General features: G+C 49.7%; 2 protein-coding genes across 7 annotated transcripts in view; one reads left to right on the top strand and one right to left on the bottom strand.

Annotated features, from left to right (window-relative positions):
- Positions 1–18,994, bottom strand: part of CLCNKB (chloride voltage-gated channel Kb) — a 49,394-nt gene that overhangs the window by 29,535 nt on the left and 865 nt on the right. The window contains exons 1-2 of one of the 6 annotated variants that reach the window (XM_083453931.1): positions 4,036–4,181; positions 3,504–3,527 (exon numbers count right to left, since the gene is read on the bottom strand). The exons of 1 other annotated variant lie outside the window; for it this stretch is intronic. Coding sequence is in view for 1 of the 5 variants with exons in the window: in XM_083453927.1 (XP_083310053.1) it covers positions 1,690–1,723 (34 nt within the window). In the remaining 4 variants the exon portion in view is untranslated. Of the gene's footprint in view, positions 1–1,689; positions 1,900–3,503; positions 4,182–18,994 lie in introns of those variants that run through there. 4 more of the 6 variants (XM_083453929.1, XM_083453928.1, XM_083453930.1 and 1 more) reach the window with 4 other exon arrangements.
- HSPB7 (heat shock protein family B (small) member 7) lies at positions 4,451–13,274 on the top strand. The gene is made up of 3 exons (XM_083454397.1): positions 4,451–4,796; positions 9,034–9,170; positions 11,441–13,274. The coding sequence occupies exons 1-3, from the start codon at positions 4,718–4,720 to the stop codon at positions 11,624–11,626; spliced, it is 402 nt and encodes a 133-aa protein (XP_083310523.1). The 5' UTR covers positions 4,451–4,717; the 3' UTR covers positions 11,627–13,274.

Below are 18,994 nucleotides of genomic sequence, written 5' to 3' on the forward strand. Positions count from 1 at the left end.
ACTCTCCGCAGTACTATGGTAAAATGCCATCAACAGGTCCTTTAAGAGATTGTTTTTCCGGAGGATTCTCACAAAATATAACCTCTGCTGTGCTCTCTTCATCAGGTCTTTGCTGTTTTCTCCCCATCTCTCAACTCCATTCCCAGAAATTGAAACACCGAGACCTGTTCCACGCACCTTCCCCTCAATAATGGGTGAGGGGGCAGAGACGACATACCCCTGAACCACTTGTTGCAGGATGGAAAATGCCCCCATCACTCAGTGCCTCCTTGTTAAAGGCCGTGCTGGGTTGCTGAGCTGAATGGTCCCCATTGTGTACCTAGCAGAGAGGCAAGCTCCCTCTGCTCTGCCCAAAGACATAAGAACATCAGGAGAGGCAGCTGGATCAGGCCCAGGGCCCTTGTAGTCCAGCCTGTTGCTTTCAGTCCCCATGGCCAACCAGATGCCCCCCAAGGGCAGTCTGCAAGCAGGACCCGAGTGCAAGAGAGCAGCCCCCCCCCCAGTCTCCTGGAAATGGGGCAGGGAGAGAGAGAGGCCGCAGGCAGAAAAAAACACCCCTTTTACTGGGAAATGTGAGCCCCATCTTTTCTCACGCATTGGGGAGAACTGTGCCAGATGGCTGACCCCAGGATGTTCCATCTTTAAGTGTGGCAGCAGCGTCCACACTTTGGAACTCCCTGCCTCTTGATGTCAGGTGCCTTCAAGCAGTGGCGTAGCGTGGGTTGTCAGCACCCGGGGCAAGGCAAGTAATTTGCACACACACACACACGCACGCTGCACTGTCCCTCCCCCAGATAGTCCCTCGCTCTCTCTCCGCACCGCACGCCTGGCACCCTCCCCTCCACAGTGGGCGGCGACCCGGCGGCTCGGATCGGATTCGCACAGCCAGCACTGCAGTGAGAGAGAGTGAGTGAGCCAGGTAGGGGCAGAGAGCTGCGAGTGCAAGCGCGCCCCCCCCCCATGTTGAGCCCGATGCGGCCGGCCCCCCCTGCACCCCCCACGCTACGCCACTGCCTTCAAGGTGTTCTTTTTGGTGCCTGCTTTAAAAAAACAACACCATTTTTGTTTCAACAGATACCCAGACTGTTGACATGGTTTTAATCAGTTGGTTTAAATTTTTCCGACGTTTTAAATAGCTGCTGATAATTTGCTTTTATTTTTGCAAATCAGAGTATATACGTTTTATGAAACAAAATACAGGGGGGCAGTGTAGGAGCCAACTCCTGGGGCCAAGGTACCATCACACACACACACCCAATATTTTTTTTGAGGGGACTGCCCCCCCAAGTTGATGTGTATTGCCATTCAAATGGTGTGCATGTGTGATCGATTGTGCAGGGTTTATTGTTTTGCGTACATTCAATTGTAAGGTAAAACGTATGCGAAGGGACTTGACAGGAAGTCAAAACTGAAGAAAAGATTTTGTAAGATAAAAGGGGGGAAATATTTATTTTCATTATTAGCATTATTATTATTTCTCGTGTGTGTGTGCGCGGGTGGGTGTTTTGTATGAAATGTGTGGGAGGAAATAAGACGGTAAATAACAAATAACAAACAAAATATTGATGCATGTCATTTTTATTTCTCAATAATATTTTGTGGTAGTATGGTTGTAATGCTTTTTGTAACATAAAATCATTTAATGAAAATTATATATATAAAAAAAGGATTATGCGGGGCGGGACTTACCTGCCCTCCCCCAATGTTTTATTTTAGTTGGCATCCCTGGGGGGCCAGTTTGCCTCCGCACCCAAATATGCCCCCAATAGGTAACGCGTGAATGATTTCTGTGCCTCCACGCCACCCGGAGGAGGAGCCTGCCGGACTCCTGGCTTAAGGGCGAGCGTTCCCCAGCGGGTCTCCTGCGGGAAGCAGCGGAGGGCGATTGGCAGGCGTCCCTGGCAAGAGCGCGCGAGCAAAGGGTGACTCAGGCTTGAGCCGGGACGGTGACCAAGCAAGCCGGATTTAGCTCTGATCCAGCCCCTTCTCCAGCCCGCCTGTGAAATGCCTCCCGCCTGCCTCATCCCACCCCTCCCAGCGCGCAACCGAGGCACATTCCGGGCTGCCGGGTTCGCGCAGGCGCCCCGGGGTGGGCTTGGCCCGGGATCCCTCCGAGCGAGCTGGGAAAGGGAACCTTAAATGGGCGAAGGATGCAAGGGGGGGGGGGGGTCTGGCACTGCCTCCCCCAATGCTCACGGCGTCCCCTTTCATTCCCGCCCCCCAGGGCTGCAAGGCAGGCAGGAGTTGTACAAGGCTTTGCGCATTGCCGCTTCCCCTGTTGGATTCCAGCCTGAGCCTCGCAACTGTTTGGAAATAGCTTCTTTCAGGACGCAAGATGCAAATCAAACAGGTTTCCTTTGGGCTTGTTTGAAGGGGGTCATGCGTGATTTAGCTGTCCCTCCCCCCTTATTGAGGGATGTGGGTGGTGCTGTGGTCTCTAAACCACTGAGCCTCTTGGGCTTGCCGATCAGAAGGTCGGAGGTTCGAATCCCCGCCACAGGGTGAGCTCCCGTTGCTCGGTCCCAGCTCCTGCCAACCTAGCAGTTCGAAAACACGTCAAAATGCAAGTAGATAAATGGAAACAGCTCCGGCGGGAAGGTAAACGGCGTTTCCATGCGCTGCTCTGGTTCGCCAGAAGCGGCTTAGTCATGCTGGCCACATGACCCGGAAGCTGTATGCTGGCTCCCTCTGCCAGTAAAGCGAGATGAGCACCGCAACCCCAGAGTCGTCTGCGACTGGACTTAACTGTCAGGGTTCCTTTAGCTCTTTTTAGCCCCCTTACTGAACGATGGTTAGGGCCATCTTACCCATAGGCGCTAGGGGTGCAGGGCACCTGGATGCTGGGCTCTCAGGGGCACCAGGCTGAGAGTCCGGGGCCGGAGAGTTGAGTCCGGGGAAGAGCTGGCCCATCGGTCAGAGCGCCGCAGCGGGCTCTTCTGCTGTGAGTGGCTCTGTGCCACAAGTTCAGGGGCGAGCGAGCCAGCAAGACACTGAGGTCAGCCGACTCCGTCCTCCTGTACGCCTGGGACTAGGCAACGGCGGGGGGGACGGACGGGGCGGATCTTTGCACCCCAGTGCTGCATATGCTTAAGACAGCCCTGACTATGGTATATATAATATTATACATTTTTCATCTTTGTGCTTCCACCGAGTCAAGCAAAAGCAGCAGGCACAAAATTTACATGGCTTTTAAAGTGGCTTAGAGGAGGAAAAGGGCTGCTAGTTGCAATGGCTATGCCTTAACTGGAGCCAGTAAATGTTTATGAATCCCATTGCCGGGAACAGCAGAAAGGGAGAATTGTTGCGCTCAGGGCCTTGTTTAGGAAGAGGCATCTGGTTGGCCAATGTCAAGGCAGGATGCTGGACCTGGCGGTGGTCCTTTATTTATTTGTTAAAATATTTGTATATTGCTGTATCGTAAATATATATCTATCTATCAAAGCAGTTTACAGCAGTAAAAATATAAACCATATTAAAAAGTTTTAAAAAGGACATAAACGAACCATTTTGGAAGGATGTCTTCTTACCTGACGGAATAGGAGGAATTTAAACGCTGGCACAGAAGGCGCCTCCTGCTGAATCTCCAGTGGCGGAGAGTTCCATCAGCCGCGCTGACGTTTCTCATAATCGTCAAGTGAGCCTTGCCAACTCCGGGAATGACCAGCGACACTCCCGTCAGTGACTCCCGTGACCGAGCTAGGATATGACAAGGAATTGGTCGATTTCAGTGGGCCAGACCCAGATCTACTGTGCCCATTTCTGGAGACCACCATTTAAGGAGGATATTGACAAACTAAAAGGTGTGCAGAGGAGGGTGACCGAGATGATAAAGGAGATTCCGACTAAACATAAGGAAGACATTTCTGACAGCAAGAGCTGTTCGACACCCTTGGGAAGTGGTGGACTCTCCTTCCTTGGAAATTTTAAGGCAGAGGTTGGGTGGCCGTCTGTCAGGGATTCTTTAGTTGAGATTCCTGCACTGCAGGGAGTTGGACTAGATGACCCTTGCGGGTCCCCTTTTATCTCTACAATTACATGATTTTGTGGTCGGGCGTCTGTGGGGCTCTCCTGACGTCCTGTCCCCAAGGTCTTGATCTGCCAGCCCAGATCCCAGTGGTTCTCTCTGCTCCACTCAGAGAATCGTCCTTTTAGGATCTGCTCTTGTTGCCTCCTGTCACACAAACACACCCTCCCCGCCCCACCCCAATCCCTTGCCAGGCTCACATGCCCACTCATGCGCCTTTTTTTGGAAGGCAGGGCTAATCGCTGCGGGGGGAGCTGTTATTATCCAGGCCGGCAGGAATGCTAGTCATGACGCTCCCCCACCTTGTTTGTTTGGAGCCCGTGTCGTCCCCCCCAATCCACCGGGGAAACTTTCCAGCAGGATGGTCGGAGGGAGTGATGATGCTAGAGTGCCTAAATTTAGAGACTTTGACAAGAGGCCTGGAAGTCGGCCCAGAGGCTCGGAGCGCCTTTATATGCGCTGCAGCTGTGGCTGAATACCTCACGAGCACCCAAGAGTGACTCAGAGCAGAGCAGAAAGGGCTGAACAGGGAAGGGAATTGCTCTCTCCTCGCCCACCCAACTTGGGTGCCTCCAGACTCTTTGGGCAGCTTGAATTAAGGCGCCTCCTTTTCTTTCTCCCGGATAAGCCCCTTCGGAGAGGTCGAAGCCACTGTTGGGGGTACAGCTCTTTCCTCAAGCAAGGCTCGCCGCCATGGAGAAGGCGCACGGGATATTCGGCGACAATTTTGGGGGCTTCCTGAGGCCACGCAGCGAACCCCTGGGCTTCTCAGGCAAGGCGGCTGTGGGAACGGGGTGTGTGTGTTTGTGTGCCTGGGTGTGATCCTGTCCACAGCATACATTTAAAGTGCATGGCTTCCCTCAAAGCAGCCTGGGAACTGTAGTTTGTTGAGCGCAGCGCTGTGGTGGGTAAACTACGTTTCCTGGGATTCTTTGGGAGGGGAGCCAAGACTGCTAAAAGTGGTGTAAAGGTGATCTGAAGGTGGATGTGGCTTCTAAGGCAAATTTGCTCCCACATTCTCACGCCTTGAACCGCAACAGAGCCAACCAAAAATAGATTAGGAGATCCAGCACTAAAATGCTGGCGATTTTCTACAGTGACTTTATTTATAAAAAGAATCTGCAAACTAATGTGGAGCACTGAACTTCCAAAGGGGTAAATGATAAACTGGAAGAATCCAAAGATGCAGATCATTCCATCCTTAACCCAATTGGACCTTCAGGTTGGACGTGGCTCCCCAGGACAGAAGGAGCGACCTTGTGAAGTCTCTCAGACTACTGCTTCCTCCTTCCTCCACCTCTGAGGCGCGGCCCAAGGTCTCAGGCAGAGGTCATTTGGCTGTAGATTGGACCTGGGACCACAGGAAGCTGCATTCAGCTGAGTCCAGCCACTGTTCCATCCTGCTCAGTATCGACTCCTTCCCAGCCCTGCTTGGAGATGCCGTCGTGGGAAACTGAACCTGGGGCGTTCTGCAGGCAAAGCATATGCTCTAACCACTGAGCAACCGCTGCCCTTCCCTTATTCAGACGGGAACAGGCCTGAAACAATGATGGGGGAGGGAGGGCAGCTGGGGCAGACATCTGCTGATTTTCTTACTGATGCTCCACTCCGGGGCTCTTTTCTGGGGTGTGATAGTATCTGGCACTCTGGACCTGGTCAGTATAGTGTACTGAATCAGGCCAAAGGGACCCCACCCCACCAATGTAGCCCAGCCTCCTGTTCTCACAGCGGCTGACCAGTAGCCCCCACCCCATGGGAGAGCATCTCGACCTCTGTGAGTGTAGAACATTGCCAATGTGGACGGTAAACAGGATTCACTTTGTTGTCCTCCAGAATTTGCCCAATTCTCTTTTAAAGCCATCCAAATTGTTCGGCATTGCTGCTTCCTGCGGGAGGGAGTTCCACAGTTTAACTGTTGTTACTGGGTTTCCTTTACGCGGTCCTGGATCCTCTAAACCGGCTCTCTCACTTCCAGCTCCAGTATTCGGAGAGGGAGGGAGGACACCTGTCTCTAGGTCCACTTTCTCCAGTATCCTGCCCCAGTATTCTGTCCCCAGCAGACAGATGCCCTGAACCCTTTCTTTTATAAAAATGTGTATATATATATATATATATGCTTTCGTAGATTTTCACGGGTACAGGAATGCAGGTTTTGGTGTCCTCGGGTGTCTTCCCGTGTAAAAGTTGGGGTGTCTAGGCGACGTTTCGACGAGTGAGACCTCGTCGAAACGTCGCCTAGACACCCCAACTTTTACACGGGAAGACACCCGAGGACACCAAAACCTGCATATATATATATATATATACACACACATTTATAATAAAAATGTACATATATAATATGTACATATATAATAAAAATGTACATATATAATATGTACATATATAATAAAAATGTGTGTGTGTGTGTGTATATATATATATATATATTTGCTTTCGTAGATTTTCACGGGTACAGGAATGCAGGTTTTGGTGTCCTCGGGTGTCTTCCCGTGTAAAAGTTGGGGTGTCTAGGCGACGTTTCGACGAGGTCTCACTCGTCATCTTCAGGCTGGTGCTTTCGGCTTCTTGTTACTGGAACAGAGCAGGATCTCAGTGTTTGAGTTCCTATAAATACTGTTGAGGAGGTGTGGTGTATAGCCTCCAATGTTCTGGGCAGAGAGGAGGTTCCCAGGCTAGTGTGCCTTTTCTTCTTTTGTTCCTTAATTACTTGAGGGATATCTTGAGTGATTTCTTGAGTGATTTCCTGAATCCCACTTAGGTGGGTCATTAGGTGTGGATTAGTTGCTAAAGCCTTCGTGTCTTGAACTCTTGAACTTTGTGAAGAGTTTTTCTGAGAAGATGGCTGTACTGCACTTGGTTGTGCTCTGGCTTGGCTTCGTGTATAGGGGCGAGCTGTGGTTTTGTGGCCTGTGCCAGCCAGATCTGTGTAGGGATTGCAGGGGGGTGTAGCATCCGGAGGTGCCACCCTGGTTTGGCTACTGGATGGTGTCTGTAATTTATCTGTGGAGAGGGTCTGGGTTTGGGTCTGGTGTGGTTGATTGGTGATGGCGTTCTGTGTGCCTCTGGATCTGGTGTCAGATTTTGTGGGGAGGGCTAATTTCCAGATGTCTGGCAAGCGGGATGTGTCGTCACGCTTGTTCATGTTGTGAGGGTGTTTCTCTATCTCGATGGCTTCCATGATTATTCTCTTGTGGTGATGTTCCATGTTAAAGAGCAATTTGGAATCTGCAAAATTAATTTCGTGTCCTGTTTCTTTCATGTGTTGGAAAAGAGAGGAAGTTTTTTCTTCTTTTTTGACGGCATTCTTGTGTTCTGCGATCCGTGCATTTATTCGTCTGTTTGTTTGTCCAATGTACGTGGCTGGGCAGACTTTGCAGGGTATTTCATAGACCCCTTGGTTTTCCAACTGAATTTTATCCTTGGGGTTTCTGAGGATATTGGCTATTTTTTGGTTGGTGCAAAAGGCTGTTTTGATATTGTGTTTATGGAGGATTTTGCTAATTTTATCTGTAGTGCCCTTGATATAAGGAAGGAGGGCTATGCCATTGTTTTCTTCTGTGTCTTGGTTTTTGGGGGGTGTTTCTTTTTGGATTAGCTTCGTAACCCTGTTTTGCTGGTATCCATTGGCAATTAACACATTTGAGAGATTCTGTAACTCAGTTGTCAAGTGTTGTCAACACATGAAAGAAACAGGACACGAAATTAATTTTGCAGATTCCAAATTGCTCTTTAACATGGAACATCACCACAAGAGAATAATCATGGAAGCCATCGAGATAGAGAAACACCCTCACAACATGAACAAGCGTGACGACACATCCCGCTTGCCAGACATCTGGAAATTAGCCCTCCCCACAAAATCTGACACCAGATCCAGAGGCACACAGAACGCCATCACCAATCAACCACACCAGACCCAAACCCAGACCCTCTCCACAGATAAATTACAGACACCATCCAGTAGCCAAACCAGGGTGGCACCTCCGGATGCTACACCCCCCTGCAATCCCTACACAGATCTGGCTGGCACAGGCCACAAAACCACAGCTCGCCCCTATACACGAAGCCAAGCCAGAGCACAACCAAGTGCAGTACAGCCATCTTCTCAGAAAAACTCTTCACAAAGTTCAAGAGTTCAAGACACGAAGGCTTTAGCAACTAATCCACACCTAATGACCCACCTAAGTGGGATTCAGGAAATCACTCAAGAAATCACTCAAGATATCCCTCAAGTAATTAAGGAACAAAAGAAGAAAAGGCACACTAGCCTGGGAACCTCCTCTCTGCCCAGAACATTGGAGGCTATACACCACACCTCCTCAACAGTATTTATAGGAACTCAAACACTGAGATCCTGCTCTGTTCCAGTAACAAGAAGCCGAAAGCACCAGCCTGAAGATGACGAGTGAGACCTCGTCGAAACGTCGCCTAGACACCCCAACTTTTACACGGGAAGACACCCGAGGACACCAAAACCTGCATATATATATATATATATATATATATTAGTTTTTAACATATTAATTAGCATTCATACAACAGAACTTCGCATCTTACACAATTATTTTTTTTTGGACTTCCGTCAACACCTCTGATGGTTTTCCGTTCTTATCACTTATTATGCATTTCTTAATTTCATATCACCTTTAATTATCTTTAACTAATAATTCTCCTCGTTATCTTTTTTGCAATATTTCAAATAATCCGCCGTACAAAACTTCTTGCAAACCTACTAGCGTAATCTGTCCATCACAATTACTTTTCAAATAATCCGTAAATTTACTCCAGTCTTCTGAGAATCTCTGGTCCCTAAGGTTTCGAATCCTTCCTGTTAGTTTATCTAATTTTGCATAGTCCATCAATTTCAACCTCTATTCTTCTTTCATCGGTAATTCTTCTTGCTTCCAGTTTTGGGCCAATGCTCTGAACCCTTCCGTGGCCCAGATAACAGATCCTTGTGTCGAGGGATCTGGGGTTCACGTCGACCTTGTCCCTCTTTTTCACAGCGGGCCGTGCTGGAGGGATGGGGAACATTAAGACCTTGGGGGACACATACCAGTTTGCAGTGGACGTCAGCGACTTCTCCCCTGAAGACATCATCATCACCACGTCGAAAAACCAGATTGAAGTCCACGCAGAGAAGGTGAGAGGCCCCTCCGAGTCCTCCCCCTCCTCCTCTTAGATCCAGCGGGAAATAGCTTTTAAGGGAGCTCTGGACTACAACTTCCATGAGCCACAGAGGTGTGGTGCTGGGGCTGATGGGAACTGTAGTCCAAAGGATCTGGGGAAGGAAGGGTGGACCACAGGGGGCCCCAGCTCTCCTCCAGACCAACCGTTCTGCCTTCTTAGGGCAAAATCTATTCCCAAAGAACCTCTGAGTTTGGGGCTGGGGAAAACACCGTAACTTTAATGCGCATAGGTAAAGGGACCCCTGACCATTAGGTCCAGTCATGGGCGACTCTGGGCTCATCTTGCTTTATTGGCCCAGGGAGCCGGTGTACAGCTTCCGGGTCATATGGCCAGCATGACTAAGCCGCTTCTGGCGAACCAGAGCAGCGCACGGAAACGCCGTTTACCTTCCCGCCGGAGTGGTACCTATTTATCTACTTGCACTTTGAGGTGCTTTCGAACTGCTAGGTTGGCAGGAGCAGGGACCGAGCAATGGGAGCTCACCCCGTCACGGGGATTCGAACCGCCGACCTTCTGATCAGCAAGTCCTAGGCTCTGTGGTTTAACCCACAGCGCCACCCGCGTCCCAATCTCAGCCCTTTTATTTAAACTGAACTTCCGGGCTGCTCTGTTCATTAGCCCCAGGGTGCCTGGCTTTGGTAGGGGCAGCCTAGGCTCTGTGGTTTAACCCACAGCGCCACCCGCTTCCCTTTTTTAAAGAGCATAGCTTCCCCCAAAGGATTAAGGGAACTGTAGTTGGGAATTAAGAGGGTACATTCAGCATCTTGCTCTCACAGTGGCCAATCGGAAACCTGAGGGGCAAACTACGGTTCACATAATTCTTGGGAAAGTGCTTGAAAAGTGCTTTCAGCCTGAAATGAGATGGGGTTAAGCAGTGCCCTTTTTGCAGAGGTGCTGGGTGTTGCTGGCATAAGAAAGGGCACCCAGGATGCTGCCAGGGAGTGGGGGGGGGGGCTCCTCCTGGACTTTCTCTCCTTGTCTGCCTGGCATCCTTCCCCAGTGACAAATCCTCTCTGCTTTTGCTGGGGACACGGTGCTCTCTCCTCCTGCCACTCCTCCGGGGCGGGAACGCAATGTTCCAGACATTAGGCATGGTGACAGAAGCACTGAACCATCTTCCCGGCTCTCTGGCTGCCTTGAAAATCCTGGAGGGATTTTGGGAGGAAGACATGAGCTTTGCGGGCCAGGAAACGGGTGCACCTGTTCTGGTTTGCGGTCCCAAGGGGGGCTGACGGGAGAAGGGGCAACTTGGAGAGCTTGGCGTTGGGAAGTGAGGCTGTGGAAGCAGGTTGAGTTGGCTCCATTGTACAGACCGGGCAACTGAGGCAGGGAGGTGTGGTTTCTATCAGGGACACCCACATACCACAAGGATCACAGCATGGCAAGAGCTGAAAAGTGGACAGACTCCAGCCAGGCTGCGTATACGTCATGCATTTAAAAACACATGACTTTCCTGCAAAGAATCCCAAGAACTGTAGTTCACCCAATACAGATCACCCTTAACAAACTACAATTCCTAGGATTCTTGGGGGGGGGGAGTTGGGCAATGAAACTCCTGGAGTTCAGTTAGTCACATCCCTTAATGTCAATGGGCTTACTCTGAGTAAGGCTAGCAATGCATACCACCCAGTGTCCCCCTTCCAGGTCCAGATTGACTGAGCTTCTGCACGGAGGCTGCATCCCCTGCCCTCTGCCCATGCTCTAGAGCCCACCCCCATCCCCCACTGGGGAGACTCCTTGCCCTCCCCTATACACCACTGCAACCCATCTCTGTGGTCACGGCCCTAAACTGATTGACTTATTGACTGAACTATTTATGGGCAGATGGATTGAACTATTTATAGGCAGCTCATGGATGCTTTAGCCGAGATTCCTGCATTGCAGGGGGTTGGACTAGATGACCCTTGGGTCCCTTCCAACTCTATGATTCCACAGAAATGCAGGAAGGTGGTATACACCACCAAAAAAAATCGCAATAAAATAAATGAAAGCATCAATAAATACTGGTTGGTAGAAATCACAGTGACAAAGTCCTGCCTGAGCAGTAACGCTTTTTTTGGGAGACATCTAAAAGACAGCAGTGACGATTCCTGTGGCAGGGAGTTCCACAGGGCCTGCCGTGCTAAAGGCTGACCCATCCTCAGAGGGAAAAGGGAGGCAGGCTAAACATCCCCAGTCCAGGCCCCCGCTGACTCCTCTCTCCTCTCTCTTTGCCCTGCTCAGCTGGCAGCGGACGGGACCATCATGAACACCTTCACCCACAAATGCCAGCTGCCTGAGGATGTGGACCCCACCTCGGTCACCTCTGCCCTGGGCGGGGACGGCTCCCTGACCATCAAGGCTCAAAAGCGCCCCGGCAAGCACATCGAGCACGTCCAACAGACCTTCCGGACTGAAATCAAAATCTGAGCATCCCCCATCGCCCCATAGCAACTGGGGGGCGGCCTGGGGGTGAGGGGGGGGGGTTGGTTGGTTTCGGAAGGTGAGCGAAGGGGTTGGGCTCACCACTCCCCCCCTTTGGCCATTCTCCTTTGTATATAATAGATTGCCTTTGGTTTGTTATAAATTATTGGGGACATCTGCTTTTTCTCTTGTGGGCGACTGTTTCTTTTCAGAGAATTTTTTTCCCAAAGGGAAGGAGAGTCATCACATTCGTCTCTGCATGTGTGGGAATCCTGGGGTACAGTTCCAGTTGCTTCGCCTCAAAGAGGATATTGCTGTAGCATTCGGGGGGTTTATAGTTTAAGGAAAAGGTGAGTGAAAAGGGGAAATGCTAGAAGTCTACAAAATTATGCATGGCATGGGGAAAGCTTGATAGGGAGCAGTTTTTCCTCCCTCTCTCATGACGCTAGAACTCGTGGTCATCCAGTGAAGCTGAAAGTTGGGAGATTCAGGACAGATAAAGAGAAAGCAGGATTGAACGGTGGAACTCACCGCCACAGGATGTAGCGACGGTCACCAACGTGGATGGCTTTAAAAGGGGGTTAGAAAATCCGTGGAGGGAAAGGGCTGTAGTAGCTCAACGGCAGGACACCTGCTGGGCATGCAGAAGGCCCCAGGTTCAGTCCCTGGCAGCATCTCCAGGCAAGGCTGGGAGAGAGTCCTGCTGCCAGTCAGTGCAGACACTGCTGAGCTAGATCAGCGAAGGATTCAGGGCAGTGCAGGCAGTTCCACTGCACAGGGCACCGAGCAGGTACAAAATAAGAAAACCCAGAATTGAGAAGTTCCATGGGGGCGGGATACCAAACTTTGGCCATGCATAGGATGTCATATTATGCAAGATTATTAAAGTCCATTGTTGGCTAGGTGGACCCCATGCATGGCAAAGGACAAAGCCGCTTCCTCTGTTCTAGCAACTCCTAGGCATCATATCAATGTTCTGCCTTCAAGCATCATGCCTTCGAGGTCCAGTTGCTGGGAAATCCCAAGCAAAGGGGGTGCTTATTATTATTATTATTATTATTATTATTATTATTATTATTTTAGCTAGTAAGCCTTATCTTTATTAAACTGTTGCAACAGAGTCCTCACTCCTCCCATGCAGGACAGTGGTGTGCAAGGTCTTATATAGACTTTTGAAATTGCCTCCCCTGTCGCTCAAGACCCCCCCCCCCCAACATCATACATACATCACAGAAAGAGGTGGTCCCCAGCAGAAATACAACACAGGGGGCGGTCAACAGCAGAAAACCTGTCTGTCAAGATACCTGATAATGGTTACTGATTGCTTGACCTGGGTACCCTGGCTATTCTTTTTGAGATGCTAAATACTTAGTTCCGGAATCCAGGTCACAGGCTCACCCTATTCATACACAAATACGCCCTAAAGACAGGAGTTGTGAGCAAAGAGACAATGGGGAGAATATCTGAGGTCAATTTGAGAGAGTCAAAATGGTATCGGGATTGCTCTCCTGTACTATTTCAGACACGTGGTTTATATACTTTATGAACATATGGTTTATATATATGAGACCTTAGAATTCCTATAACACATGTAAAACACATTCAAAGGTTTTAATAAAAAAATAATCTCTATTAAATAGTTTTCCAATTGAAATGGTTGTACGATCTCAACAATCAAGCGGAAACCATCCAAATTGGCATGAAATACAAAGTCTTTCTTCTTCCTGTTCCTGAAGCTGTTAAAAAGGACCAAATGGGGGAATCCTTTTTGATTCCTCAATAATAAGAGGCAGTGGGGTGAGGGAGGCCAGGGCCACAGCCACACCATTTAAAGCGGATGGGATGGGGGGCGGGATTCTCCCCTATTGCAAAAACTTCACCACCCCAGTCATCAACACAGGAGCCTCGTTTCCCGTGGCAGGGTTGTTCTGGGGCATATTTGGGGGGGGAAAGGAAAAGAAAAGCTGCAATCCTAGACCCTGTTACCCTATGGAACACGGGGGAACTTACTTTCAATTAAGCCAGTGGATCTTGCTTTTTTCCTGACCGCTTAGGTCAGGGGTCAGTAAACCTTTTCAGCAGGGGGCCGGTCCGCTGTCTCTCAGACCTTGGAGGGGGGGGCGGACTATATTTTGGGGGGCAAAATGAATGAATTCCTATGCCCCACAAATAACCCAGAGTTGCATTTGAAATAAAAGCACACATTCTACTCATGTAAAAACACCAGGCAGGCCCACAAATAACCCAGAGATGCATTTTAAATAAAAGGACACATTCTACTCATGTAAAAACACGCTGATTCCCGGACCATCTGCGGGCCGGATTTAGAAGGCGATTGGGTTGGATCCAACCCCTGGGCCTTAGTTTGCCTACCCATGGCTTAGGTGATACCGATGGCTTGCAAAATCCCTCGCCAGCCCAGGACCATTCCATAAATGGGAGCTTCTCATACGCAGAAGAATAAAAAAGCGGAATTGTAGAAATCAGAGTTGCTGGGGAATGATGGATCTGGGAGCAAACGTCTTTCTCGGTTTGTGGACCCTGGGGGGGAAAGGGGGGGGACGTGGAGGTGTCCTTGATGCTCTGTCCCATGTAGGCCGAGGGCCAACGGCCTGAGAAGCGAGAGGGGCGGAAGGAGTGAGTCACACTCTGGAAATAGCTGCCCTGACAAAAGACAGGCACTACTAGCTGGGAGGGTCAGCTGCCTGCCTGAGCCTGGCTTGTCCTCGGGCAGCGACGGCGTGGGCAGTAACCACATCCCATTCGGAGCCACCTTGCCCTTTGGGCAGAAGACAGACAGAAGGATCCCCCTTGGTGCGAATGGCAGCAGGGGACTTCTGCCCAATGGCCCAACATGGCTACAGTTTACTCCCATTCTGTCCTGGCTCCATTCATGGCTGTTGGAACTGCATCCCAACCCCCCCAAGCTGAGGAACACACAAAGTTCAGATCAGAGTCAACACTGACCCCACCCAGCCCAATGCAATTCGGAGCCCTGGGAGGCAGCAGAGCAATCCTAGCTCCAGAATATGACTCGAGTGAGTGAGCCCAACTGCATACTCTAAGAATGTGGGAAGCAAGAAAGAAGCCAAGGGGATAAATTAGTAGCTGGCCTCAACTGGCCATGGTCAGCATTTGAATAGCAAGACCACATTCCTGATTCCCACATGGTGCACAAAGTATTTTAACAGATAACAGAATGTAAGAGGAGTTCAGAGCTGCTAACTGCATCCAACAGCACACAAACAAATTTAAAGCCATAATTTAAAGCAGCCGTAACTGAAACCGAAAACAATTAGCAATGCAAACCTTTATGAACAGGGTCACTTGCACCCTGAAAGTCCTCAGAAATAAAAAACAGGTCTCATAGCGGGGGCTCAATGAAAAGAGGGGAGGGGGTGGGTGAGGGAGCCATATTCGGGGGGGGGGAGGGTGTTTCACAAGCAGGACACTACAAAAAAACATGTTTTTTTGGGGAGGGGGGCGGTAGGATATCTAGGGGGGGAAAACCCTTGTTTTTTGGGGAACAAATTCCAGGGCAGGGGGTTGTGTGAGTCTGGGTCAGCCAAAACAGTGGCAAGGGTCTGGTGGCACCTCAGTGGGTTGGATGGTTTTATTTCGCAACTGGTTTTATTTGCAAGGAGACTCGCTGTTCGCTCTTGGGGACAAGATCCGAGGAAGGCCTTGTTTGTGAGCTGCAGTGTGTCACAAAGCTCCATACCAAAATGCTTCTGCATGGGAAGGGGGGGGAATCCCCGCCCATAGAAATGAGGACAGCGGGGAGCATATCAGGCTGGAATCCTAAAGCGCACAATTTCAAACTGCAAGGATTTGTTTTGATTTGCTGGTGGGGGAGGCAGGAGGCCGGCTAGATAGATCTAACATCTATCCCCAACCCAGATGTTTGGGTGTATAACAGTGTCCTGAAGGGTGAAATTTGGGGAGGCTGATCTAGTGGATGGTCACACATAGAATCATAGAGTTGGAAGAGACCACAAGGGCCATCGAGTCCAACCCCCTGCCAAGCAGGAAACACCATCAGAGCACTCCTGACATATGGTTGTCAAGCCTCTGCTTAAAGACCTACAAAGAAGGAGACTCCACCACACTCCTTGGCAGCAAATTCCACTGTCAAACAGCTCTTACTGTCAGGAAGTTCTTCCTAATGTTTAGGTGGAATCTTCTTTCTTGTAGTTTGGATCCATTGCTCCGTGTCCGCTTCTCTGGAGCAGCAGAAAACAACCTTTCTCCCTCCTCTATGTGACATCCTTTTATATATTTGAACATGGCTATCATATCACCCCTTAACCTCCTCTTCTCCAGGCTAAACATGCCCGGCTCCCTTAGCTGTTCCTCATAAGGCATCGTTTCCAGGCCTTTGACCATTTTGGTTGCATGTCTTGAAGGGAAGTGAGCCCACCGGCCATTTCATTCTGTGAGGATGCCTCTTGAACTGCCTGGCAGGCACCAAGAGAGATACCCCCTTGCTCTGAGGGCACCGCATTAAATAAAGATGGTTCCCCCTGGAACATTTGACTCGGCCAAAATGTGTGGGATTTGTGGGGGGGGGATGGGATGTGGGGAGGTCAGTGCACTTGCATAAGACTTTGGCCGGCCTCCCTAGTGGACAGGGCAGGTGAGAAAGAGCTGGCCTGTGTTTTGTCTGCAAAACAAGCCGCCGGCGCCTGGTGTTTGGCTCTGGGATGGGTCTGTTTATAGTAACAGCAGGCACTCTTGGCATTGTGTTGGTGCAACAGGGAGAGGAGAATAGAGGTCACCGTGTCCTCTCCCTTGCTGGAGTGGGGGGGGGGGGGATTGTCAGGAGAGGCAACAGCCTGCCATAATGGCACCAGAAAGGGAATCTACCTGGCCATCACAAAGGCTCCACAAAGCGGGATAGGGCATTCGGGGCACGATTGTCTCAACCAGTGGTCAGCAAACCTTTTCAGCAGGGGACCGGTCCACTGTCCCTCAGACCTTGTGGGGGGCCGGACTATATTTTTGGGGGGGAAATGAACGAATTCCTATGCCCCACAAATAACCCAGAGATGCATTTTAAATAAAAGGCCACATTCTACTCATGTAAAAACACGCTGATTCCCAGACTGTCCACGGGCCGTATTTGGAAGGCGATTGGGCCGTATTTGGCCCCTGGGCCTTAGTTTGCCTACCCATGGTCTCAACATTTGAATGTTCCACAGGTTAGCCAGGGCTTTGACTGGAGCTCCAGCTCCATCAGCCCCAAAATCACCCAGAACCATCTGGAAACCCATTGGATCAATCAGCCTCTGAGGCAGTCCACCCACCCTCTTCTGCAGAGGGCAAAGGGTACTGAAAGCCTAAATCTCAGCAGGAAGTGATCAGACCATGACAAGTGACTGATGTTAACGCCCTCCCACATGCTTTCCAATCACCTGACCGGTTGAGAAAACAAGGTCCAGAGTGTGGCCAGTCACATGCATTGGCCCGTTGACATGTTGGGACAGCAGCCCCATAATTATCATGGCAGCCATGAAGTCCTGAGCCACCCCAAAGCCAGACACCTGGCCTTGGATATTGAAGTCCTCTGTGTTACCGGAAAAATCCGAGGGCTCCCTTGGACAAAAAGTAAAGACACCAACCAGAGTAAATTGGAGCAAATCAGCAGCCTGTAGGCTTGGCCTTTATTGAACTGTTGCAACAGGGTGTTCCCCTCACTTGCAGGAGAGAGGAAAGACACAGAAAATGGTGTGCAAGACCTTATAAAAACGTTTGAAATTCCCATCCTCTAGGTCAAGCCCACCCCCAGAAACATCATGCATACATTACAGAAAGGAGGGGTTGAGGGAGGAGTTGTGGTGGTAACCTGAGTGTCCTGTCACCTGGCTGGTTCCCTTCTACCCCTCCCCATGAGTCATTTTCTGAAGACAAAAGGTAGTCGCAGTTTCCTGCCCCCTGAGGGAAGATCTGATCATTGTCCTTTGCTGAATCCACTCCCATATGCAAGTTCTTTGTGATCTTGATTGTCTTCTGTCTGGGATCATCAGGGTTGGCATAGCAACTGGGCAGGGCTCTTGTGGATGTGCTGGGATGGTGAAGGGATTATGGCGCCCTGTATCAAACCTTCCCCATTTTGTAGTTTTTCCTTCATGGAGTAAAATAAAAGTAGAACAGTGCAAATCCGATGTATGGTCGATTTTCTATGAATTTATAACAGAAGTGTAGCGTATGTAGTGTGTGAGTGTGAGTGTGTGTGAAGTTTGTACAAACTGAATGATGGGGGGGGGGGCGTTTTCCTGCTACATCTGAAAGCAACAGACTGGGAGTCCTCCATCGTGCCTCCAAGACCAGCTCCGTCAGGGAGACTGCTGGGCAGCAAGGTGGGTGCTAAACAACAGAATCCTCAACTGGTCCGATCGCCCAGTGCCAGGAACACACACACTATATCCCCCCACAAATGGACAGAGAGCCAGGAAAGAGAGAGGATCACTAAAGACCACAGCAACTCCGGCTCCCCGACTCTCAACTCTTCTCCCCCCCCCCCCCAGTAAATTTTTATTATTTTCTTTACACACTCAAGTACATTAATCAACATATAAACCATTTTGCTCTGCCAAGCTTGTGGCTTCCCTCCTTCCCTTCAGCTGGTATCCCTTATCAAAGCCAATCGCGTATTTTAACTTTTTTCCTCTTATCAACATTGTAGGAATTACTTCAGTCCTGCTAGTGTCTTTAAATTTTTACAGTTATCCTTTAAGTATACAATAAATTTACTCCAATTGTCCTGGAATTTGTGATCGTCCTGATCCCAAATCCTGCTGGTCAGTTTGGCTAACTCTGCATAGTCCATCATTTTCACCTGCTACTCCGCAATAGTAGGCATTTCTTGTGATTTCCAGTTTTGGGCCAACAAAGTCCTCGCAGCAGCTGCGGTGTACAAAAATAATCTTTGGTCTGATTTCTTAATCTCCTTTCCCATCAAGCCAAGCAAAAAAATGCTTCTGGCTTTTTAGGGAAAGTATATTTTAATATTTTCTTTAGTTTGTTATAAATTGACTCCCAAAATGTCTTTACTTTATCACAAGTCCACCGCATGTGACAGAATTCTCCATCCACTTCTTTAGATTTCCAACATTTTTTGTCCCTCATCCTATATATTTTTGCCAGCTTTACACAGGTGGGCGCAGCTGATCCAGACCAGATCAGCCTCCTCATTCGTAATACGATCATGAATGAGGAGGGTCTTACTCAGAGCCCTTACTAAGGGCTGGCATTCAGCAACCGCAGCCGCATACCCAAGCATGGCACAGCATCAAAGGCAGGCTCCTCCGCGGCCATTGAAGCTTTGCGGTGCTGGGCAATGACTCCTGCTGATGATGTATGCCCAACACGTGT

The sequence above is a fragment of the Podarcis tiliguerta genome (genome assembly GCF_965153285.1).
Source record: "Podarcis tiliguerta genome assembly, chromosome: 8".
NCBI lineage: Eukaryota > Metazoa > Chordata > Lepidosauria > Squamata > Lacertidae > Podarcis > Podarcis tiliguerta.